We start from the raw sequence: 21371 nt of genomic DNA, 5'->3' as shown, positions 1-21371 counted from the left end.
TATTGAGATTTAACATGCAGATTCCTGAGCTTCTTACGCAGCGCAAGTTTGTTTCGGCAGAGTGCCACGCCCACTCTAACGCCCACAAACCGCCAAAAACTGTGGTTCCTACAGTTTTGATGCTAGAATAAAAATTTTAACTGAAATGTGTTGTTCTCATCAGTACCTATCGATTGACCCAAAAAAAAGTTTGCCACGCCCACTTTATCGCCCACAAACCGCCCCAAACTTCAAAAAATCGTAAATATGAACGTGAATATCTCGAAAACTATTAAAGATAGAGAATTGGGATGTCAGATTTAGATTCCGTAGCCTTGTACGCAGCCCAAGTTTGTTACGCGAATATGCCACGCCCACTCTAACGCCCATAACGCTTAAGTCCGTCTACCGCCGGTAGGTGTCGCATTTTAATCTCGCTTTGCTGCTAGCATATCTCCATTTCCCATTGGTCCCTTTAGCTGAGTAACGGGTATCTGATAGTCGAGGTACTCGACTATAGCGTTCTTCATTGTTTCTTATATAAAACAATGTTTTTCCTAGGATTAAGCTTGACTAATTAATTTTTTTAAGCTTATATCTATAAAATAAGAACTTATTCAATGCCAGTATCAGTTGGCGTTTCTCCATAGCAAGATGAAGATCATACCTATTTTAATATTGGCATATCTTGGCTATGGTAAGTCCAGTTAGAGCTTCAAATTTATATCTCAATAATATAATGTATCCCACAGCCTTAAGTGATGATCCTATTGAGAGTAGTAATAAACGGAGACTTCAAAATATTGTAAACAAATATAGGCACTTGTCCACTGGAAATGCTGAATTCTCCCGGTGGATTGAAAAAATCTACTATGCTATCGATTCGCCAGTCTTTAATCCGGGAAATGTTGTACGGAAAATAGAATTGCTGAATGAATTCAACATTTACGACAGGAGACGTCAAGAACTTGAAGATAGTATTAATAATCGTTTGTCCAGAGTCAGAAAATTGCTAAACTTAAAAATGGGAGGCAAGGGATGTGTGAAGTTTTACAAAATGCAGGCAAATGAACTTAAAAACGCCCTTAAGCTCACCAATAATATGAAAGAAATCAAAGTTGATAAAAATAGTCGTTCATGCCCACAAAACTTATCCGAAAAAGAGGATTCTGATGATTCTGATTACTTATAAATTTTAACTTTGGGCAATATTAAATTTTTAATTTTATTTTTGTGTTTTGTTTTTGAACAAAGTTGAAAAAAATAAAGTTTTAGTTGAAACAAGTGGGAATTTATTTTCATAGCTGAATCATTAAAGTTAATGCTGTAAGGTATGGTTGTCTAAATATGAAATCTCACAAATCTCTCTCGTAACTCACATATAAATTATGACTCATTTTTAAAAAATCCATGTTGTCTTTTATTAGATTAGTCTTTGGAAAATGGCTAAAAATAAAATTTATAAATACACTTGAAAGAGGTGGGTTTTTTTAGAAAGTTATTAAGATCGATAACGAATTTATTTTTATGGCTGTATCATTAAAGGTACAGCTATTTGGAATGCTTGTTATTTTAAAGCATATCGAATTGTTTTGATATACACATGTAATCTTACCCTTACTTAACGTTAGTTTCAGCTAACTTTTCGAATTAGCAGTATGAAGATTACAGCAATATTCCTATTGCCAAATTTAAACTACAGTAAGACCGTTTTGTTAAACTCACAGACAGCCTTTCAGCTCAATAAAATTATATTTTCTCCAGTTTTAGGCACTACACTTGTGGAACTTCATGCTGCAGCAACCAAGGGAGTTACAGAAATAGTGGAAAAATATAAAGTCTCGTCTATGGGAAACACGGAGTTTTCTCAGTGGATTAAAAAACTTGACATTGTTAGTAAGAAGAGTCCTATGGAAGAGCAATTTAAGGTGCGAGCTCAATTTGATCTGTACAATAACCGTCGGCAGGACTTGGAAAACAGTATTACGAATCGCATCACCACGATCGATAATCTGATTAATAAACTTCTCATTGAAAACACTAAAAAGTGTCTTCAATTTTATCGAAGGCAGAAAAGATCTTTGCAAATGGCATACAAGTTTTCAAATGCTATAAAACTGACAAACCTTTTGCGAAATAAGAAACAATGTGATCCTGAAAATAAAAGTAATGAAAGCACCGAAAACGACGAATATAGTTATTATTAAGAAAAACGATATCTTAAATTAAATTATGCATAGCCAAAATATGTGTTTATTTTAGATTGGTGTATTATTCGAGGGTTACGAAGGTTAGTTATGCATTAAAAAGTGCGAAGAAATAAAATATTTTATGTAAAACATTATATGAGGAATGTTTTTAGTGTTGTCGAAATTAACAGTCAAAATGCTTTGTAGCGCTTAGCATTGGGCAAAGAAAATGTCCTGATTTCTTTTAATATACCCTAAAATATTGAGATTCTGTCACTGTTCATATTGATTATAATCAATCTTGTTGACCATCCCCGCATTTCCGCCGAGTCCTGGCCATTTTTATTGCATCCCCCATTCGGCTAACCGCATTTTAGCTTCATTTACAGTTATTTGCCACACCCCACCTGCACACACTTTTACCACCCACCTCCCAACGCCCACAGGCACGCCCCCGCAGGCAAAACCGCAAATTCAATTTTGGTTTAGAGCCTACAAACATTTTGCAGCGTGTTTATATCTGCTGCATTGTTACGAGTAGTTTTCGCTTCTGGCCCGCTTTTAATGCAATTTATGGGAAGTGTTTGCCCCGGTTTCGGTTGCCATTGACCACAAAACGATCTTTTGTGATATGGCGCGTGGAGTGGGGTGCGTTAAAATAGTGGTCATGGTCTATAGTTCGATTTTCATTTAGGCATGAACGGTCGCCAACTGACAGTTCTTAGTGGCCATGTCTGCAGCAACGCCATCGGTCCACAGATAATAACAATCAACCGAACTGGGAACAATTTTGCAATTTGCATATTCCTATTATGTGACCATATGCTTGCAGTGGCATCTACATCGGGCAATCAATTTATATATTTTATAGGGTCTGAACGCTTCTTTTCACTCGTTATTTGGGCATACTTATACTCCTAGAGTAAAGGGTACAATTAAACCATCTGATTGGGTATGGTATAACTTAGCTCCCAAAATCTCAATAGTACAAAAAATCCATTGTATACCTAAAGTTAATTTTTATTCCGATTACATCAATGGTAACGCCGACTACAACCGAGCCCACTTCCATCCAATTTCAGTTGCCATTCTCGTTAGAATGGTCAACTTCATTACAAAATTGGAAAAGTTTTTTGCGGAGGTCGACCAGAAGATCCAAACAAATTTTGAAAGCATTCGTTGAAGTTAACACAAGTGGAAGATAGTGGGTGAGATTTGAAACCTAAAACACGTTTCGTCTACTTCTTGTCGAATCGAACAAGACGCGTGTCGTCTCCAACGGCCTTGAGATCCTCAGCCTCGCGACGGAAACGATAGGTGCCCACATCCTGGTTGGCCGTTTCCGGCAGCTTCACCTTGATGCCCTTGTACTCGGTTTGGGCCTCCCTGATCTCTGGCACCCGCAGAGCCATCTCGGCCTTGTACTCGTCGTCATTGCCGATGTCCACGTCCTTCACGTTCTTCTGCACGGTGGGATCCTCGTCGTCCTGATTCCAGCCGTCGATCTCGATGGGTACAATGGGAGTTCCGTCGACGCCTAGAACGGAACTGGGTGCACCGGCGGGCAAGATATCCACGGTATCCGCGGGAGCAGAGTCCTCCGTAGGTGGCGAATCAACCGCATCAGTGCCCACTGGCTGAACTGGTTCAACGAAATGAGGGCGATCCATCGATGTCAGCGAATTCACAAAATTACGATTGAAATCCATATCATTCTTGGCCATATCATTCATATTAATATCTATCACTGTCACGCCGTCGATGTTCCTAGGACGATTAATGGTGAGGCACGTAATTCCGGTTGACATTTTGGAGCGCGAGGTCAGGCGGGAAATCAGAGTCCGCTGCACTGCCAGCTTGTTTCTCAGCATCGACAAGTTGCGAAACATGATTTTCGTGGGTGAGTTGGATTTTCGAAAATAACGACGTATCACACAAAAAACCGCAAAGGGAATTTTAAAAAAATACTTTATTTACAAACAAAAATTGGAAGGTCTTAAGCTGCCGAAATTTTAGATATGACTGAAGTTCACCGCTTAGCTCGACAACTGACACAACTCGATTGGGAACGAAGTTAAATCCAAGGGTAAATTGTTTCCGATGTATGCATTATGTTACAGAGCGGTAGTACCAAAACATATAACAATGGGAATTCATAATAATATGTTGGTTCAAATAAAATTAATTTCAAATTCAACGGTACGTGCTATAAATACTTTTCCAGTCATCTTACAATTTCATATTCAATCAATTTGTTTTTACAGGCGGTTAAGGAACAACAAACACTTAAAACTACTCCTAATCCTACCCTATTTAGGGTAGAAGACAGTTAAGACTAATATCTAAAATATTACATTAAAAATTTTTTCAAATTCACATATAAACCAATACTATACCCATATTAGAACTCCTATTTCTTAAAATGGCATACATATTTCGGTTTTAACGTTTTCGCTTGGGGGCATTTCCGGCTGCCTTTCGCACCCTCCGCTTGCCTGAAGTGGAGGTTTCTGGTTTCTCCTCGAAGGACGACTCCTCCTCCTTGCCCGTGCGCACCTCCCGATTCACTTTATAGGCGGCACCCATTCGCTTAATGTTCTCCTTATGCACCACTTCGTGTTTAACAATCCGATGGGGATAATCCGTGCCCAGGACACAGCCGTTTGTCCTTTGATCGGCCAGGGAGGCCTTCCAGGGCTCATAAATACAGCCAGCTGGATACTTTGCGAGTTCCGGGACATATTTTCTTATGTAGTGACCCTGGGGATCCGTCTTCTTGCCAAAAGCCACCGGGCTGTAGACCCTAAAGTATTGATGAAAGAAGGCGGACGCGGAGAGCCACATCCAGTTGCCAGCATTCAGGGCCCAATCCTGATCCAGCAGTAGCTGCTCGAAGACCCTCTGCCCCTCCTCCCAGCTAATCCAGAGATCTCCGCGCGTTAAGAAACAGGCCACCGCATGCCGTGCCAAATGATGGATCCAACCCTCCTGGCGCAATTGACGCATTATGGCATCGATAAAAGGATAGCCGGTGCGTCCATGAGTCCAGGCTTCCAGGTGCTCGGGATGCTCCTGCCAGGGAATCTGCAGGCAGTAGATATTGCCCAACATCCGATCGAAGTTAGGTTCGGCTGTTGCCACTGTGTAGTAGAATTCCCTCCACATAAGCTGCCCAACTAGCGAAACAGGAGGCTGGGAATGCTTCGGCTGACGCTTGAGAATCTCCTTGAGCTTCTCATTAAACAATCGAGCACTTAGGCATCCAAATTTCAGATAAGGACTCAGTACAGTAGTGCTGGGCTCCAGGGAATTGGGTGCCGTGTTGGGCTTCTCGAAGCGGGCCACCCAAAGTTCATCCTTTAGGGATTCCTTCATACGCCGCAGAGCCTCTGTTTCGCCTGGTTATGGAAATAATTTAAGATATAGTATTAAAGAAATGGAATTTTTAGGATTATAAACATACTCACCTCCCGGAAACTTATTGGGTCCCAGCTCCTCTGGTCTTTTGACCAATTGCTCCATAGTAGGATAATCATAGGCTTCCGAATCCTTCTGCTCTACTTCATCTTTAGGTGGCTCAAGCTTTTTCAAAAGCTTTTCAGGATCCCCTAGAACTGTGGGTACCTTTAACTTATCCACAATGCCTAGAAACTTTTGATAGGTAATAGGAGCCTTGCCAAGATTCTTGGCTATAACCAAATCCGGATTGTAAATCGTGTGTGAGCAGTGGGTCTCCACTCGAACACCCTCGCATTTGGCCAACTTCTGTACGGCCTCATCTCTGGAGATGGAATACGGCTCGATGTCCGTCTCGAAAGTCAGGAGTTCCACACGCCAGCTTTTGAATAATCGCGGGAAAACCTCTGCGGGCTTCCCACGCACCACAAACAGACGGGAATCGAGTTTGCGAAGCTGCTTGTCCAGATCCTCCAGCGTTTGCTGAAGGAACCGCCACCGATTGGCTCCCACCTGCATCCAATCCAGGATACCCGGATCCAGAATGAATATCGGGCGGATATAGTATTTGCCGGGCTTCACATTGGCGGCTTTGAAAATCTGGGATAAAGCGGGATTGTCGTGGACCCGAAGTCCTTTACGGAACCAGTGGACCAGTGTGGATTTTTCTGCCTCCATTTCAGCACGTGTCCGTGACTTTAAACGGTATTTATTCGGACTTAAAATGGAAAATGTTTTTTAAATACAAAAGCGCTAAAAGACCTGCCAACTCTTTTTCCGAACTCATTTACACTGCTCTGCAAAATTCCATTGTTACCTATGTATATAATATAAACGTATGGGGCTGTCTAAATGATTACTTTTTTGTTAGAGAAGGTAATTATTGGTCAAAATCGGCAAAATTATGATTACGTAATATATGAACAGAACCTAAGGAATATATCAAATAAAGAATTATCAAAATGATATGCAACACCTGATAAATTAATAAGATAAAATCCAAAATCTGGTGGAAAAACTATAAAGATTTGACTACTCTTTTTAATAAAAAAAAACCCTCATTTTACATAGATGTTTTTGAGTTTTCAAATATTTGCAATCTCAATTTTATTAGCTTTGAGAATATTTAAGCAATAATCTTGAAACTTGCCGCCAAGTGTAAACAGCTGTTGTGCAATTCAAAAATGCCAAAATACCGCAATTGGCAACGAGTTGGCATCCCCGAATTTCAGTATTTTTCGCAGAATTTATTTGGTGCACAAGCACCGGTTGTCAATATATTTATAATTACTATTTACTTTACCCCGATAAAATAAGCAAATTAACGACAATCGAACAACCCCAAGGGGCTAATAATAAACGCCAGAGAGTGGTAAGTCCCCCGAAAAACCGCTTAAAAAGAGCGAACAGCCCAATTAAACAAGATTCCCTCGCATTTCTTTCGGTGGAATCGCATTGCAGGCGCACTCCGCCAATTGATCAACAACAAGCGAGGAAATCACGGCGGAAAAGCGAGGAAAACACGGCGGGAAAATGGACCTGCTCGACACGATACTTAACGCCATGGATGCTCCGCCTGCCAACAACGAGCAGCAGAAGACTATGATCAAGAAGCAGCGCGAAATGATGGAGCGGATGCAGAACAAACAGAAGGAGGAACTCCTCCGATTCCGGAAGTATGTGGACGAAAGAATGGGCCGATTCGCCAAGGACGACCGACATTGCATCGAGTTCCAGCCGCTGGACAAGGTGCATCGCTCGGTGATACACGAGGTGGCCGAGAATGGCGGTTTCATTGCCATGAGCTTTGGCCGCGAGGATGTGGACCGGCATTCGGTTGTGTACAAAAAGGAGCACGCTCCTGGCGAAGATGAGGTCACCGCCCGCCGGAACGGTGACGGCTGGAATCCGGAGATCGCCAAGGAGTACGCAGAGCGACGGCGGGAGCGATTGGCGCAAGAGCAGAGTGACAAGGAGGCATCCACCTCCGAAGCGGCGAACTCCTCCACATCAGGAGCCGGGGATCACGACTCCGGCGAAGTTAAACCCCCGACCAATTACAAGGCCAAGTATGCCCACCTCATCGGAGAGTCGGCCGCATTGCAAGCGGCTCGCAAGACGGAGACCAACCAAAGCTACGGATTCGTTCCCAGCAAGAACAAGAAGGACATGCGCTCCATAGAACAAACGCTGGCCGACATCCAGGCCAAGAAGCGTCTGCGATTGGCGCAGCAGCAGGAACTGGAGCAGGAGCAGCAGGCGCAGGAGGCCACCACATCCACAGAGGACCCATGAGTCGGCTGGAACTCAATTAGTATGCAGATAGCTCACTTAATGCAAGACTGTCGTAGCCCAAAAAATATGATTATACTCTGTAAGGGATTCATAAATCTATAACCATAAAAAGAGAATCGGCCATACTTGTCTTGTTTCCCAATACCTATTCGATTATATTTGGCAATTATTGTAAAGCCAAACCTTTTTTAAAATTTTAAAAATACCACCACCACTTACATTAATTGTATTTAGAATACGGAAAGAGGCTTGAGAATCATCTCTCATTTAGGGTTACCTAGTTTAATGTATTCCCAAAAAAAGCCTTATTTTTCGAGTTATGACAGCCTTGTATCGAGTGAGATTAGTTTTGTTGATTCAGATTAGTCACATGCAAGGTCACTGACTGCCATGTAAATCATAAGTAATAAGCAATTTAATTTGTTGGCCAATTAGGAAGCGAAAGTTGGAGGTGAAGTGTTTAGAACAAGTTATGTATCCGCAACAGCGTCCGAATCGCAATATCTATTTATATAATAAAAATATAGAAAAGATTGACAAATTCAAATTAATCTTGAATACGGGGCGCCATTCAAAAAGCACCAAAAAATCCTACAAATTTCCAGTATCCAGTATTTTTTTTGGTTTCCGTGTCACAGCGGTGAAGCAGTCACAGTTTAACTCATCAGGCCAAAAAGGCACCACGTGTTGCCGAGCTATGGAAGAATATATTAAAATAAAGATGAATCCCCAAGAAAATGTCAGGAAATTCATGGAAATATCATTGGCAAACTGCTTTTGAATAGGTGAAGGTTAAACGTGACCGAAAAAATGTGCGGATCTTGAGAAGCGCGGCAATTGAACCTTGAAGTCTCATTTTGAGACTTCTTAGGACCAACATGGGATGGCTTAAGCGGTAAGTAATGTTTTCATTTAAATACTATACTATATAATACGACCATGATGAGATCTTTAGATAGGGACAACTGATGTCTATGCTGATTTATCTTGATAGTAGAACTGATAACAAAAAAAAATGTTTAGAGTGTGTAGTCTTCTCTGGAAAAGTACTAAAAATTATATTTTTCTTTTAGATGAAATTGCTGTACCCTTATACAACGACCTCAAAATAAATCTTCCTCCATAAGTAAGTATCAAATACAATATACAAACCCACGTTTTTTTATGATGAGAACTTATGATAGGGACATCTGATGTCTATGCTGATTTATCATGATAGTAGAACTGATTATTCAAATAAAAAACATTTCTGTTGGGTCTTATCTTAGAAAATACTACAACAATTCGTTAATTTATAATTATTGCAGGTGAAGGCGGAATTGGATACATGTAAAGGATCAACTAAAATCGAATTCCCACAAATGTAAGTATTATTATTATTGTACAGAAACATTGATTTTTATGATGAGATCTTTAGATAGGGACAACTGAAGTCTATGCTGATTTATCTTGATAGTAGAACTGATTATTAAATTAAAAAATATTTCTGTTAGGTCTTATCTTAGAAATTACTACAATAATTCGTTAATTTATAATTATTGCAGGTGAAGGCGGAACTGGATACATCTAATGGATCAATGAATTCCCACGAATGTAAGTATTATTATTATTGTACAGAAACATTGATTTTTATGATGAGATCTTTAGATAGGGACAACTGAAGTCTATGCTGATTTATCTTGATAGTAGAACTGATTATTTAAATAAAAAATTCTTCTGTTGGGAGTTATTTTAGAAAATACTACAATAATTTTGTAATTTACGATTATTGCAGGGGAACGGGGACCCGGAAATTATAATGGATCAACCGAAAAAGAATTCCCTAGAATGTACGTATTTTTTATAGTACAGAAATCCTTGATTTTTATGATGAGACCTTATGATAGGGACATCTGATGTCTATGCTGATTTATCATGATAGTAGAACTGATTATTCAAATAAAAAATTCTTTTGTTAGGTATTATATAAGAAAATATCCTAATAGTTCCTTCATTTATAATTATTGCAGGAAAAGAACGAACCGGATATCTCTAATGGATAAACGAAAAATTAAGAATGTAAGTATTGTTTTTAGTATAGAAATCCTTGTTTTTTATGATGAGACCTAATGATAGGGACATCTGATATCTATGTTGATTTATCTTGATAGTATAACTGATTTTCATAATGTTATAATTAATAAATTTCTTTAATATCGTTAAAATACTAATCCATGTTTTTAATTTTACAGAGTTCCGTTGCCTGATGACAAAAATCGGTTGAATGATGTGGTCAAAAATATATTATTAACATAAATAAATATTAATAAACTTATCAAAACACTTTTTGAAATTTATAATTGGGTAGTAGGAGAAAACAAATTTATTTACAAGAACCTAACTATCTAGTAGACCTCAGTCAAACTCATGACAAAAAAAAACTGTCCAAATCAATTTTCAATCGACCTCCAGGTTTAAATAAATTTTGAATATGTACAAAAAAATGAGATTCCGTTCACTGAAGAAAATCTGGCCGAAAGCGAAGATGGAGCGACTAATTATGACTTTTGTTGTTTGCGTAGTGCTCGCGGTTTACTATATACTCATGGAGATAGTGCTGCCGGAGTTGTCGGAATATGGAACACCCATTTACATATTTCAACGGGTTCTGGCGCTGTTTTGCGCCTCTAATATATTGTCAAACCTAGTCATGTGCATACTGGTGGATTCAACCATCGATCCCAAGTGTATGAGGGATCAATTGGAGCGGGGAAGAAACAATGAGGACTGGCACAAGTGCGATGTGTGCCGGATCCTGGCACCACCTCGAGCAAGTCACTGCAATGCGTGTGATGTATGTGTCCTAAAGCGAGATCATCACTGCATTGTTACAGGTTGCTGCATTGGCCATGCGAACTATAGATACTTCTTCTATTTCGTAATCTATTTGTTTCTAAGCTGCCTGATCTCTTTAATATCATCTTTCATCTTCATCTTTGTGCTACGAGGAGGGAAGTACCAATTCAGATTGCTGCGCATGCCAGTACCATATTTACAAAAAAATCATATTGGCAATTACGATTTCGATGTGAACTCTAATATTATGGAGATATTTGATTTGGGACTTCCTGGTAGATACGAGCTTGTGTTCGCAGTTGCGTTCACTATGATTTGTATCGGGATTTGTGGAGCTGGCTATATGATTATCGAGCACTGGTCCGTCATCAAAAATGGATCAATATGTTATGAGTTTAAGTTTCAGAACTTTCTGTACGATCGAGGACTGCGCCGAAACTTTGAGTCGTTTTTGGGGAGGCGAATGAAATGGACCTGGATTTCTGCATTTATACCAAGCCCGCTGCCCCAGGACGGATTCCATTGGGAGCCCACAGATGAGGATGAAGGTGGTGACGATCGGGCTTCGGAAAAAATCATTTAAGGATGCTGTGCTCTATATGATTTTATTTTTGAAATTGTTGATAGTATTGCTAAATAAATAAAATAAACTCATTTAGGCATTTACTTAAAAATGATTAAAGTAAACCTGTAATATATTTTCTAAACAAAAATAGAATATTCTTTAAAAAACACACAAACAAAAAAAGGGGACCGCTGGCTATATATGAATTTTAAAAATTATATATTTTGTTAAAGCTTCTTTGGATTTTAGTTTATTTAGGGCTTACTGTACTTCATTGTCGCCAGGTTGGCAGCTCCATCAGCTGTTTTTCTGATAACATTGAAATGCCTCAGCCGCCGCAAAATGTTTGTTTAGTGTTTCATTTTCACCCGGTCAAGATCGGCCAGTAGACCAAATATGCAGATGCCCACCAAATCGGATTCGCGCCTTCGTCTGAACGCGGGGGGTGGAAGTTCCCAGCCAGCAGCCTCTGGGGAGTACATTAAGGTGGTGGAGACAGAATGCGAGACAGATGGATTCGTCAATGAACAGTGGGTGGAACCGGCTGTACCCGGTCCAGTTCCCTGGAAAACCATTGTCATTATCCTATTGCTTTTCATCGGTGGCATTGTAAGTACATTTTAAAAACAGTTTCTTTTTAAAGTTTTATCATATTTTGACTGTTTATCGATTTAATAATGTCTTATGAGTCCTGTAAACTGAATTTCTTTAAATTATAGAATTTCATATTTATGTATGTAATGTATTATTACTAATTAAAATTAGTTTTATAATTATTTCTTTAATTTTAATCTATTTTAGTAAAAATACACCAGATAGCTCATTAAAAAATATACATATATTTATCGTTATTAGTAAACACAATGCTCAGATTATGTTTAACACTTATCCATTCCATGTAGAACGATACCTTATTAATGCACAAGAAATTACTGGTCACATCTTTCTTTGTTTTCAGATCTGCATTGCCTTCGCCACCCTGAATTGGTTGACGGATACGAGCCGGGAGCGATCGGATCGCGTGTGGGCGCTTGGCATCATCGGGGCACTGACCTTCATCCCGGGTAGCTACTACGTTTATGTGCTCTCCTGCATTATGCTCAAACGCAACGGATTCACCATGGACGAGATACGAAGACTCGGATGAGAAAAAGTTCAAGCCAAATCCCATGTTTCGTCAAATAGAGTTTTATTGCGTTTACACTACAGTTACTCACACATTTCATTGGCATAATTTCTTTAGCAACAATCTTAATTTGTAGTTAATAATGATACATGTGTATTGCCCCAGTAATTGTATAAAAATATTTTGTAAATACGAGTTTGTTATCAAAATGTATAATGCTTGGCGTGGCTTTTAGTGCGCGGAACATTTGCTATCTATATAAATATACCACGGCGTAACGCTTGTTTAAATATGTATATGTGTTACAGGCGTGGGATATATGCTCTACAAGATTTATGTTATGGCCATTTTCTCTAACAAGCTTAGGGTACATTATATATGATGTGTGTTTGCGCTTAATTATATACAGTGTTATACGTTATATTTTGTTTCTAGTTTAGAATTTTTACAAACAATTGATTTTCGTATTTTTTTATGTAATTATAACAGAGCGGAGGAATCAAACTATTTAACGGGAACGCGGATGATTAGGTGTATACACAATACATACAGAAACTTTATAACAAAATTAAACTAGCGACATTTAACATTTCACTGCTCCACGACGGTCACCTCGATGGGCGGAATGAATTTCCACACGTGAACCTGCTGCTCATCGTAGCTGGAGGAGAACATGACTGACTGCCCCACTTTCTCGGTTTCCACCGGACAGGAACGGGTTAGCAGAGAAGCTGGCTGCTCCAATTGCTTCTGCGGATTACTGGTACACTCGATACTGGCCTTGAAGCGTCCGGGTGTAAAGAATATCACAGAGCAAGTGTGCTGTTTTTGCTCCTGCTTCTCCAGTATGGGAATCGCAATTCTAAGGGATCGTAAATAAGATTAGAATTAAACTTAAAATCTGATTTACAGAGATATTATCAGAGGGATGTGTATTTTTTGGTACATCGCTTACCTATTTGGTCCTGAAATGGCCACGCGTGTCTCCAAATTGTAATTCTCCATTCCGTTCAGGTAATCTTGATAAAACTTGATGCTCAGCACCAAGTTCCTGAGCGGCTGCAGGGATTGGTTTGCCAGCTGAATGCTAAGATGCGACCGCTGGCCCACTGTGCACACCATCTCGCTATGCGGCTGCACAGGGGTCTCCTGGAAGCTGATGGCTAAAAGCAAAATACATCTATTATTATAAAGATTTCGGTAAAGTTAATCACAAACAACTTACCCCACTCCAAAGGCGATACAGCTGTTAAGTCCACCATGGACTGGGTTAGAACTATGCCTCGCAGGGAGGCAATTCCCTGAATGTCTGTTCCCGTCAACAGCCAATTAATTTTCACCCGTTCAGCTATGTGACTTGAGCAGAGCTTGCTCAGAGCATCATTAAACGACAGAAGCTGCGTCCGAAAGCACAGTTCTAAGTGGCAAAGAATTATTATTATGACCTTATATTGCACATAAATAGTCGTACCCCTCTCCAGATTCTCAGCTACCTCGGCTGCCCGGGCGGCTACCACTTGCTCTAGGGAACAGCGATCCACCGGTATGGGCACACGGCAGCTCTCTTTGGCCTCGATGAGTATATTCTTGGTGTCTGTATAGTTGAGCGACATCTCTTGAGCGGTTAGGTTGGAAATGTCAAGTACCAGGTAAAATTGGGAGGCACTGCAAATTTAAAAGACAACATTTAAAATAATTGCTATAGAAAAGAAAGAGATTTCCACTTACACCTCAGCGGGCAGAACATCCCAGCTAGTTATCTGCGCGCTGGGTAGCAATTCTAGGTTAAAAGAAACCGCACACTGGCGACAATAACCCGCTAACAGAGCCTCTCCCCCGGAGTACTTCAATCTCACTTGTGCCTCTATGTGCTGCGAATATTGCGATCCCAGACTAGAAGGTCCTGCTCCTCCTCCGCCGCCTGGCTGCAGGCTCAAGGCTGCCAGCGACGGTTGACCGCCTGAAAAGGTCGATCGGAAGCTGGAATTCTGCGGCTCGTGCCGACGATGTTGCGGCGAACCAACTCTAGAGGGTAAGCTGGCGTGCCCAAAGGTGGAAGCGTTGGAGTAATGCGTTAGAGATGCCGCACCGTAATCACCGGCAGCAGCGCTGGAATGCACCGAAGCTGGGGGCTGGGGACAAACGAAGTCCGCTTCGGCATAAACATCCACGACAATTTCAATGGAACCCTGCGGAGGCACAGGCAGCTTGGCCTGCAAAACAAGGAAAACTTTAGCTATAATCTCTCATTTACGGCATAAATCTCACCTTCAAAGCTTCTTCATCTATTCGAAAGATCTTTTTTTGCAGCTCCTGCTCTACATTCGAGTTTATGTTAACCTCCAGGTGCTCCAACGGTAGCGTGGCGCTCTCATTAGTGATCGTAATCGTACAGCTGGAGGATTCTCCATTGTACAGGGTCAGGCTGGCAGATGTCACAACGATATCCGCACTATTCATATTACTAAACGTGGCTGTCTGGGGCAGCGAAGTTTTAACGGATATCCTAGGAAGGGCGGGAATCACATCCACTAGGTAGTTGGGCGGAAAGCTACGCCCACGCATATGCTTCAGCCGGCAGTTTGACTTCACACCAAGAGTGTGAGTGCTATAGCCCTGCAGATCGAGCTGCCCCGTCTCGATGGGCGTTCCGTGGAGTGCCACGTATGTGGGAACATGTGGCTGGAGCACAATTGTTTGGGGCAGAGACTCAAATACCACACCGTTCGTCAGCAATCTCATGTCCGTTACGGGCAGCTCAAATGGTAGAGGATTGCGCAGGCGCACAGTCACCTCACTTAGATCGTTTTGCACCCACTGGAAAGCTGCAAAAAATATATTTCGTGTTAAAGAGAATCCTCCATACACCGTATTAGCTTACCTATTTTATTTTTGTCCTTTTTCTTGTCCCTTCTGTCGACCGAGTTAAAGTGTATAGGCGTAAACAGAAATGGCCCACTATCTGCCTTGGCCACCTTTATTCTCTGCGGTCGTAAATGAGCGGGCAGATCTTTAACCTGAAAATCAAGGCAGTAAGGCAGATCCGTGAGATTTGCGGGTGGTATCACAGTGCCATTCTCTAACACCAAGGGCACAGGAGATCCCTCGCACTGGGCGCTTAAATTCTGAAAAAAATAACAATTACATCTTCATCCTTCCTCCTAATTAAGTTAATTCACCTGCAGTTGCACAGCCATTTCGCTTTGTTCCGTGGGCGACATATTATCCCACTGTGTTTGCAGCAGGAAGGTCATGTGCCGTGTGGCCAGAGCCGATTGTCCCAATCGCCTTGCGGCCGTTATGAGGGTCTGGACCAGATCGATTTGTAACGCCGGCCAGCCGGCAGCATTCTCCAATACCTCTAACGGATCCAGACAAAGCAGATAGCCCGTAAAGCTACCCAACATAAGGCGATAGCTTTGATTCCAGTCCGGCGCTTGGCTGCCCTGCTGCACGTGCTTCAGCGCAGCGAGTCGTTGGAAAAATGCCGCCTTTCTCTGATATCCAATTTGCTGATACAGCTCCGTAATTATCTCAAATCTCTTTACTCGCTCTGCTTCGCTCATGCTCAGGTTAATGTACAGGATATTTTGCAGGAACATGGCCACATCGAGGGGTCGATTCTGCTCGATGCAAATCCGCGAGGCCTTCAGAGCCGCCTCCGTTTCAATGGTGGCTGCATGCCTGTATTTGCTGTAGTTAATAATGGCCTTGCGATAGTAGTTGGTAATCTCCTCCGCCTTGAGTATGTTTCCCGGTAGATCGCCGTTTCTTTGGTGTCCCGGAATCGGTGCGGCCGATATCGTCGAAGTGGAAGAAGACGACGTAGTCGGTGTGTCCGAGGCGGAGGAATTGGTGGCCGTCGTCACAAGGGAAGATACTGATGAGCAGGAAGATGAGTTCGAGGTCACACGCTGATGCTGTTGTTGATGGGTGGAGTCGACATTGTTCACAGTGGCTTCATTGGCGCTGATCTTCTTAGTGGCATCACTAGCACGCCACTTCTCGGGGGTGTTTTTCAAAGGGGAGGTGCCTGGAAAGGATTTAAAATTAGTAAGAGAAAATTAAGTATGCTTTTGGCTACTCACCCGCCTCCTGGAGCGAAGAGTTTCTGTGCAGTGTCTCGATCTCGCGCATTTGCGGATATAACAGCACGGCGGAGGCGGCACACAGGCCCTCCTCGGTGGCACCCACCCACAAGGAATCGCCCACCGACCTCAAGGTCTCATTCGCATTGTGGTACAAGCTCAAAGCATCGTCCACAAGGCCGGCTTGCAGCGACAGATCTGCCAGGTTCTTCATGACACGGCCCACGCATCTTTTCCTATTGTTCCTGGACTCCATATCTAGCCCCACAAAATCTCTCTTTTCGAAGGGCGCTAGCAACAGGCTCACCTTGTCCGCCTTCTCTCGGGATCTTTCCAAACGTCGCGATTCCAGGACCCAAAACAAGGCGCTGGCAAAGTCCCCAATCCGGGATTCCAGATCTACGCACGGATCCTGTTCGCGATAGAAGAAGGCCTGCGCCTTAAAGTTCGAGGGCGTGGTGAACTCATCCTGCAGGCGACGACCTCCAGCTGACGGAGGTGTTAGTACCTCGCCAATGGTTTCCAAAGGCGGTTCATCGGGTCCAAAGAATATGGCACGGGATTCGAACAGAGTGGAGCCATAGCGCACTTTCAGAGACTCGTGCTGGCGGCACAGCTCATTGAGTTCGGTTTGGCTATCGAATTTGCCGATGGTGATGAGCCCTAGCAGACGGCGATGGGTCTGAAAATCGCCCCAATCGTTGTGCTCCACAGGGTGATCGTGAACGAAGCGGATCCAAATGGAGCGGGGATTGCCAGCGGAATCTGTGGAGGAGATGGTACGTTGTTAACGAATGAAGTTTGCAAGGTGTTCAACTAGGAGCACCACCCACCATTCACCCGGATGTGGTTGACACGTCGCACTTTCTCGAAAGCCCGTTGAAGGATTCGGGCACGGGAGGGTCCCACGCCCCGCAGCAGAACCAGCAGGCAGCTGTGGTGCAGAGCACTCTGCTCGTAATCCGGCCGGGACATCGCTGGCTCCGCGCCACCACCACCGTGCGACAGCATCAGGCCAACGGCAGCACGCATTTACACCCAAAACCAATCCGAGTGCCAGTCCCAGTCCGGAGGATCGCGATCCCAGTTGTCTTTGCATCTGCCGAGACGTGCTCTAGACGTTTCCCATTTCGCCGCCAAGAGGTGGAGCTGTCGATTGGGTTCGATTTCTTCAGAGGAACCACCTCCTCCCCCTTTTCGTGGTCAGTGTCGCCTGCTTTCACCTCGCTTTTCGCCCGCTGTCTCGGCCTGTTTCCTAATCCACTGGACACTTCCACATGGAGAGCGATGTTGGGCACTTGGGGGATTGCCTAAATCCCGGTAAATCGTTATGTAAATGGAGTTTCGAGCGCAGAAAACCGTTTGGCAGTTTGCTTTGGCAAAGAAATTGTCCAATCAGTGCCTGTCGACTAGTCGCTGTGAATGGCACATCGCACAGATTGACGGTTGCCAGGGTCACTCTAATTTACTACAACAGTGTTGGCAAACGTATGGAATTTAAGCAATGGCAAAAATAAATTACTTCTTTATATGTAATAAATTCTCGTTTTTATTTTCTTTAACTTAAGACAAAGTTTATAAAAATACATATGAATATTTTATTACTTATATTTAACATTTTGACACCTAACTTCATTGAAAAATTAACGAATTTATTGAAAATAAAGTTCCATGTTATAGAAATTTTAAAATTGGAAGGCATACTATTTAAAATTGAAAGGCAATTCAAATAGTCATTAACGTTCACCTCTGCATAGTATCCGATATTTTCGTACTCCGGTCACACTGCTGTTGCAGAAATCAGTGAATGGCAATGCTCTTAACAATCACATTTTGCCGCTTTATTGTTTATTTTTTGCATCCTTTTTATTGTTATTGATACAATGAATTTACTGCCCAAAACCCGCGAGGAATTCGCGCAGACGGATTACTGGAACGAGTTCTTCAAGAAGCGGGGTGAAAAGGCCTTCGAGTGGTATGCATATGGGCAATAACATATTCGGGACTTCTCGGGGAAGACTCGAGCAACATGTGTTTTTTTTTTGCTCAACTAATATTTATTTTATTTCCACAGGTATGGCGAGTATCTAGAGTTGTGCGATCAGATCCATAAATATATCAAGCCGGTTGACAAAATCCTGATGCTGGGATGTGGTAACTCGAAACTGAGTATGGATATGTACGACACCGGTTTTCGGTAGGAGTTTTTTATTTTAATAATTCTTGCATTATCCTATCGTATCTTGTCCTTTAAACCCGTCTATATATATACCTTTAAAATATGTTTAAACTTAGAAGTAAGAATACCCAATATTAAATCTAATTATTATTATTATCCCTCAGGGAGATCACAAACATTGATATCTCACCCATCGCAGTGAAGAAAATGTTGGAACTGAATGCAAAAACCCGTCCTGATATGAAGTTCCTGCAAATGGATGCCACAGCCATGACCTTCCCAGATGATAGCTTCTCAGTGGCCTTGGATAAGGGAACGCTGGATGCTTTATTCGTGGATGATTCCCCCGAAACGAGACTTGTAGTGGAGAACTATTTTAAGGAGATACTGAGAACCATGCGGTGAGAAATTCACTTTATTTCAAATTTAGTGCATCTGACTTTTTCCTATTTTTATATAATAGCAATGGTGGTCGTTATGTGGGCATCTCACTGCTCCAAGAGCACATCCTTAACTTCCTGCTGGAGTTCCTGCCCAAACATAATTGCATGCTGAGAATCGTCCATTGCCTGGGAGTGGAACAGGCCAACAAGGAGAAAAATGCCGATGATGCCTTGACAATGCCAGTTTTTGTAGTCGTTGCCACCAAGTTTAAGAGTCTTCCGATGCCTGTAAGTTAATTTTGTCTGTTATTACCATCATTACATATTTTAGTGCCATAAACTTAAGCAGAAAATGTAATAAGTTTCTTATTCTATTTCCGTTCAGATCCTGGAGTTTGGTTTTGGCAACGATAAGATGCAGAGATTCACTGCAGTTTCTGAGCTGAGCAACGCAGTCTCCTCAGTACAAAAGGCCGCTTTGGTTTGCAACGGTTTGGCCAGATCCAACATAGCTGGTCACAATGAGGTGATAATGGATTTGCATCGACCTTCGGAGCAAGCCCCTCGCTATACGATCCACATACTGGACAAACCGCCAGCTCGGGGCCTGGGAAAATATGCGGCGTTCATTGTTCCCCAGGGAAGAGAGGTGGAGTGGCTATTTGCCACACCTGTTGGAAGGAAAAAGCTCCAGGACTCCGCCAACTTCCAGCGACTGGCTGTGGTTACCCTTCATCGCGATCAAGTTTATAGTACCTTGGACGAAGTTAAATTAGAGTTGGCCGACAGCATAAAGAACCTATCGCCGGCTGGTCTTAATGAGCAAATACCGTATCTATCTCTTGGATCCGATGTAGGCAAAAGGGAGACTCTTATTTGTGGCTTTTCAAAAATATCCGGAGACTTCCGCATTGAGGAAGTGGAGGCCAACGGCAAAACCCTGCGACGCCTCATATTCCTTAGCAATCAGTTTGTCGTGCAGTCGGAAGCGTTAGTCAAAACAAGTACGTATACTTAAACCTAACTTTTACAAGTTTATTAACTTATTTTATTATTTTGTTTTAGTCAAAATTAAAGGCAAAAAGGAGCGTAAGAAGATTGACTTTGGCTACTTGGCCTGCCAGCATCATTTATACATGTCCGTGGGTGTTCAATTGGCTACCACTTTGCAAAATCCCAAAAAGGATGTGGAGAAGGATGTGTTAGTTATCGGCTTGGGAGGCGGTGGCCTTTGCAGCTTTCTTCACGCCGCTTTACCGTGAGTTTAGGTCTAGTTTTTAAAATACTATTTAAACCAATTAAATTTTCTTCCAGTCAAGCCAGAATTACGGCCGTTGAAATTGATCCTATTATGTTGGAAGTGGCTGAGCAGTATTTCGAGCTCAAGCAGGACAAACGCTTCCATGTGGTTATTGATGATGGCCTGGATTTCGTGGAGCGCTGTCGCAATGAGGGTAAGAACCAACAATCTGGGTTAATTCGATATTTAAAATGAGTCTTTATTCCTAGATATCCACTTTGATGCCGTTTTGTTCGATGTGGACAGCAAGGATCTCAGCTTGGGTATGAGTTGTCCGCCCCAAAGTTTCCTGGCCAATAAAATCCTGCAGCACATCAAGGAAATCATCGGACCCAAAGGACTCTTCATGCTCAATCTTGTGTGTCGCGATGAAAGCCTTCGCACCGAAGCCCTCGACAATCTGCACAAAGTCTTCCCCGCTGTGTGCAGCTACAAATTAGACGAAGATATCAACGAGATTATTTACTGTGCCAACGATGAAAAGTACAAAACTGTTGAACAGTGGAAGAAAAACATGGGGACCGCTGGCCGAGGATTGAACAGTGCCGTCAAGGAAACGAAACTTGCCAGTGAGGATGCCCTAGAGGTAGCAGAGTTCCTCAGCGAGTTAAAAATATAATCTTTATAAATTAGAACCATTAGCAAAGACGATTTACGATTTTAAATAAATGTTAATTGTATTTAGTTATAAATAAAGACTAAACTATTAACTAATTGTATGTAGAAATTGCTAAAAATAACAAACTAAATGTGTGGCAATAATTTGCAAATGTTTCGTTCATCGCTTAAAGTACATAATCGTGGGATTGGGCGAATATAGCAAGAATTACGAGGCTTGGAATATACGTATACAATTAACCTAGGCTGGTTTAAACTACGCAATCAAGCACACTACAAAATATATAAGTACTATACTTAAATTTGTTGTTTTTCGCTTAACAGTCATTTGCATCTCACTGCAACACAAAAGGAACTC

At 42.1% G+C, this 21371-nt stretch overlaps 9 protein-coding genes and 6 non-coding genes across 17 annotated transcripts; 12 read left to right on the top strand and 3 right to left on the bottom strand.

Moving 5' to 3' along the window:
- Window positions 1-613: 613 nt before the first annotated feature.
- Window positions 614-1263, top strand: LOC119547224. Its single transcript, XM_037853985.1, has 2 exons — window positions 614-676; window positions 732-1263. Exons 1-2 carry the CDS (start codon window positions 634-636, stop codon window positions 1169-1171), a joined length of 483 nt encoding a protein of 160 aa, XP_037709913.1. The 5' UTR covers window positions 614-633; the 3' UTR covers window positions 1172-1263.
- Window positions 1264-1579: 316 nt separating this feature from the next.
- On the top strand, window positions 1580-2323 carry LOC119547223. 2 transcript variants are annotated; one of them, XM_037853983.1, is made up of 2 exons: window positions 1580-1680; window positions 1744-2323. In XM_037853983.1, exons 1-2 carry the CDS (start codon window positions 1638-1640, stop codon window positions 2184-2186), a joined length of 486 nt encoding a protein of 161 aa, XP_037709911.1. In that variant the 5' UTR covers window positions 1580-1637; the 3' UTR covers window positions 2187-2323. The 2 variants fall into 2 exon arrangements, with proteins under 2 accessions (XP_037709911.1, XP_037709912.1); XM_037853984.1 differs by having other exon boundaries at window positions 1623-1680; window positions 1750-2323.
- An 844-nt stretch (window positions 2324-3167) lies between these two features.
- LOC119548083 lies at window positions 3168-4197 on the bottom strand. Its single transcript, XM_037855169.1, has one exon. It carries the CDS (start codon window positions 4055-4057, stop codon window positions 3407-3409), a length of 651 nt encoding a protein of 216 aa, XP_037711097.1. The 5' UTR covers window positions 4058-4197; the 3' UTR covers window positions 3168-3406.
- A 199-nt stretch (window positions 4198-4396) lies between these two features.
- Window positions 4397-6388, bottom strand: LOC119548082 (cryptochrome-2). Its single transcript, XM_037855167.1, has 2 exons — window positions 5636-6388; window positions 4397-5566 (listed from the first exon to the last, which is right to left on the bottom strand). The coding sequence occupies exons 1-2, from the start codon at window positions 6300-6302 to the stop codon at window positions 4611-4613; spliced, it is 1623 nt and encodes a 540-aa protein (XP_037711095.1). The 5' UTR covers window positions 6303-6388; the 3' UTR covers window positions 4397-4610.
- A 474-nt stretch (window positions 6389-6862) lies between these two features.
- Window positions 6863-8035, top strand: LOC119548164 (sperm-associated antigen 7). Its single transcript, XM_037855274.1, has 2 exons — window positions 6863-6996; window positions 7086-8035. The coding sequence occupies exon 2, from the start codon at window positions 7158-7160 to the stop codon at window positions 7917-7919; it is 762 nt and encodes a 253-aa protein (XP_037711202.1). The 5' UTR covers window positions 6863-6996; window positions 7086-7157; the 3' UTR covers window positions 7920-8035.
- A 528-nt stretch (window positions 8036-8563) lies between these two features.
- LOC119548163 (probable palmitoyltransferase ZDHHC24) lies at window positions 8564-11428 on the top strand. 2 transcript variants are annotated; one of them, XM_037855270.1, is made up of 7 exons: window positions 8565-8814; window positions 8993-9045; window positions 9227-9282; window positions 9464-9512; window positions 9694-9748; window positions 9929-9977; window positions 10151-11428. In XM_037855270.1, exon 7 carries the CDS (start codon window positions 10390-10392, stop codon window positions 11335-11337), a length of 948 nt encoding a protein of 315 aa, XP_037711198.1. In that variant the 5' UTR covers window positions 8565-8814; window positions 8993-9045; window positions 9227-9282; window positions 9464-9512; window positions 9694-9748; window positions 9929-9977; window positions 10151-10389; the 3' UTR covers window positions 11338-11428. The 2 variants fall into 2 exon arrangements, with proteins under 2 accessions (XP_037711199.1, XP_037711198.1); XM_037855271.1 differs by lacking the exon at window positions 9694-9748 and having other exon boundaries at window positions 8564-8814.
- On the top strand, window positions 8853-8926 carry LOC119548922. Its single transcript, XR_005219363.1, has one exon. It is a non-coding gene; the product is annotated as a small nucleolar RNA Me28S-Cm2645 (small nucleolar RNA).
- Window positions 9078-9150, top strand: LOC119548917. Its single transcript, XR_005219358.1, has one exon. It is a non-coding gene; the product is annotated as a small nucleolar RNA Me28S-Cm2645 (small nucleolar RNA).
- On the top strand, window positions 9315-9389 carry LOC119548921. Its single transcript, XR_005219362.1, has one exon. It is a non-coding gene; the product is annotated as a small nucleolar RNA Me28S-Cm2645 (small nucleolar RNA).
- LOC119548919 lies at window positions 9545-9619 on the top strand. The gene has a single exon (XR_005219360.1). It is a non-coding gene; the product is annotated as a small nucleolar RNA Me28S-Cm2645 (small nucleolar RNA).
- Window positions 9780-9854, top strand: LOC119548918. The gene has a single exon (XR_005219359.1). It is a non-coding gene; the product is annotated as a small nucleolar RNA Me28S-Cm2645 (small nucleolar RNA).
- On the top strand, window positions 10009-10082 carry LOC119548923. Its single transcript, XR_005219364.1, has one exon. It is a non-coding gene; the product is annotated as a small nucleolar RNA Me28S-Cm2645 (small nucleolar RNA).
- A 198-nt stretch (window positions 11429-11626) lies between the features above and the next one.
- LOC119546691 lies at window positions 11627-12737 on the top strand. Its single transcript, XM_037853169.1, has 2 exons — window positions 11627-11928; window positions 12278-12737. Exons 1-2 carry the CDS (start codon window positions 11716-11718, stop codon window positions 12464-12466), a joined length of 402 nt encoding a protein of 133 aa, XP_037709097.1. The 5' UTR covers window positions 11627-11715; the 3' UTR covers window positions 12467-12737.
- Window positions 12492-17946, bottom strand: LOC119546690 (protein brunelleschi). Its single transcript, XM_037853168.1, has 10 exons — window positions 17367-17946; window positions 16534-17298; window positions 15625-16478; window positions 15327-15570; window positions 14714-15270; window positions 14174-14658; window positions 13917-14110; window positions 13671-13862; window positions 13401-13608; window positions 12492-13307 (listed from the first exon to the last, which is right to left on the bottom strand). The coding sequence occupies exons 1-10, from the start codon at window positions 17563-17565 to the stop codon at window positions 13037-13039; spliced, it is 3969 nt and encodes a 1322-aa protein (XP_037709096.1). The 5' UTR covers window positions 17566-17946; the 3' UTR covers window positions 12492-13036.
- Window positions 17947-18350: 404 nt separating this feature from the next.
- On the top strand, window positions 18351-21109 carry LOC119546136 (eEF1A lysine and N-terminal methyltransferase homolog). Its single transcript, XM_037852240.1, has 8 exons — window positions 18351-18508; window positions 18608-18730; window positions 18877-19113; window positions 19176-19383; window positions 19481-20099; window positions 20161-20353; window positions 20410-20549; window positions 20605-21109. The coding sequence occupies exons 1-8, from the start codon at window positions 18417-18419 to the stop codon at window positions 21012-21014; spliced, it is 2022 nt and encodes a 673-aa protein (XP_037708168.1). The 5' UTR covers window positions 18351-18416; the 3' UTR covers window positions 21015-21109.
- The last annotated feature ends 262 nt before the right edge of the window (window positions 21110-21371 follow it).

This window comes from Drosophila subpulchrella, chromosome 2L, assembly GCF_014743375.2.
Source record: "Drosophila subpulchrella strain 33 F10 #4 breed RU33 chromosome 2L, RU_Dsub_v1.1 Primary Assembly, whole genome shotgun sequence".
Lineage (NCBI taxonomy): Eukaryota > Metazoa > Arthropoda > Insecta > Diptera > Drosophilidae > Drosophila > Drosophila subpulchrella.
Note: the sequence above shows the minus strand (reverse complement) of the source record. Positions and strands in the feature narration are given on the sequence as shown.

Excerpts from the sequence above, each read along its gene's own strand:
- LOC119547223 (XM_037853983.1), top strand. The coding sequence starts at position 1,638 with ATGAAGATTACAGCAATATTCCTATTGCCAAATTTAAACTACA. Across the intron at positions 1,681-1,743 it reads ATTGCCAAATTTAAACTACA|TTTTAGGCACTACACTTGTG; the intron begins GTAAGACCGTTT and ends TATTTTCTCCAG.
- LOC119548083 (XM_037855169.1), bottom strand. The coding sequence starts at position 4,057 with ATGTTTCGCAACTTGTCGATGCTGAGAAACAAGCTGGCAGTGCAGCGG.
- LOC119548164 (XM_037855274.1), top strand. The coding sequence starts at position 7,158 with ATGGACCTGCTCGACACGATACTTAACGCCATGGATGCTCCGCCTGCC.
- LOC119546690 (XM_037853168.1), bottom strand. The coding sequence starts at position 17,565 with ATGCGTGCTGCCGTTGGCCTGATGCTGTCGCACGGTGGTGGTGGCGCG. Across the intron at positions 15,271-15,326 it reads AAAGGACAAAAATAAAATAG|CTTTCCAGTGGGTGCAAAAC; the intron begins GTAAGCTAATAC and ends TATTTTTTGCAG. Across the intron at positions 14,659-14,713 it reads TAGATGAAGAAGCTTTGAAG|GCCAAGCTGCCTGTGCCTCC; the intron begins GTGAGATTTATG and ends CTTGTTTTGCAG.
- LOC119546691 (XM_037853169.1), top strand. The coding sequence starts at position 11,716 with ATGCAGATGCCCACCAAATCGGATTCGCGCCTTCGTCTGAACGCGGGG. Across the intron at positions 11,929-12,277 it reads TGCTTTTCATCGGTGGCATT|ATCTGCATTGCCTTCGCCAC; the intron begins GTAAGTACATTT and ends CTTTGTTTTCAG.
- LOC119547224 (XM_037853985.1), top strand. The coding sequence starts at position 634 with ATGAAGATCATACCTATTTTAATATTGGCATATCTTGGCTATG. Across the intron at positions 677-731 it reads ATTGGCATATCTTGGCTATG|CCTTAAGTGATGATCCTATT; the intron begins GTAAGTCCAGTT and ends TGTATCCCACAG.
- LOC119546136 (XM_037852240.1), top strand. The coding sequence starts at position 18,417 with ATGAATTTACTGCCCAAAACCCGCGAGGAATTCGCGCAGACGGATTAC. Across the intron at positions 20,354-20,409 it reads TTTCTTCACGCCGCTTTACC|TCAAGCCAGAATTACGGCCG; the intron begins GTGAGTTTAGGT and ends ATTTTCTTCCAG. Across the intron at positions 20,550-20,604 it reads GGAGCGCTGTCGCAATGAGG|ATATCCACTTTGATGCCGTT; the intron begins GTAAGAACCAAC and ends CTTTATTCCTAG.
- LOC119548163 (XM_037855271.1), top strand. The coding sequence starts at position 10,390 with ATGTACAAAAAAATGAGATTCCGTTCACTGAAGAAAATCTGGCCGAAA.
- LOC119548082 (XM_037855167.1), bottom strand. The coding sequence starts at position 6,302 with ATGGAGGCAGAAAAATCCACACTGGTCCACTGGTTCCGTAAAGGACTT. Across the intron at positions 5,567-5,635 it reads ACCCAATAAGTTTCCGGGAG|GCGAAACAGAGGCTCTGCGG; the intron begins GTGAGTATGTTT and ends TTCCATAACCAG.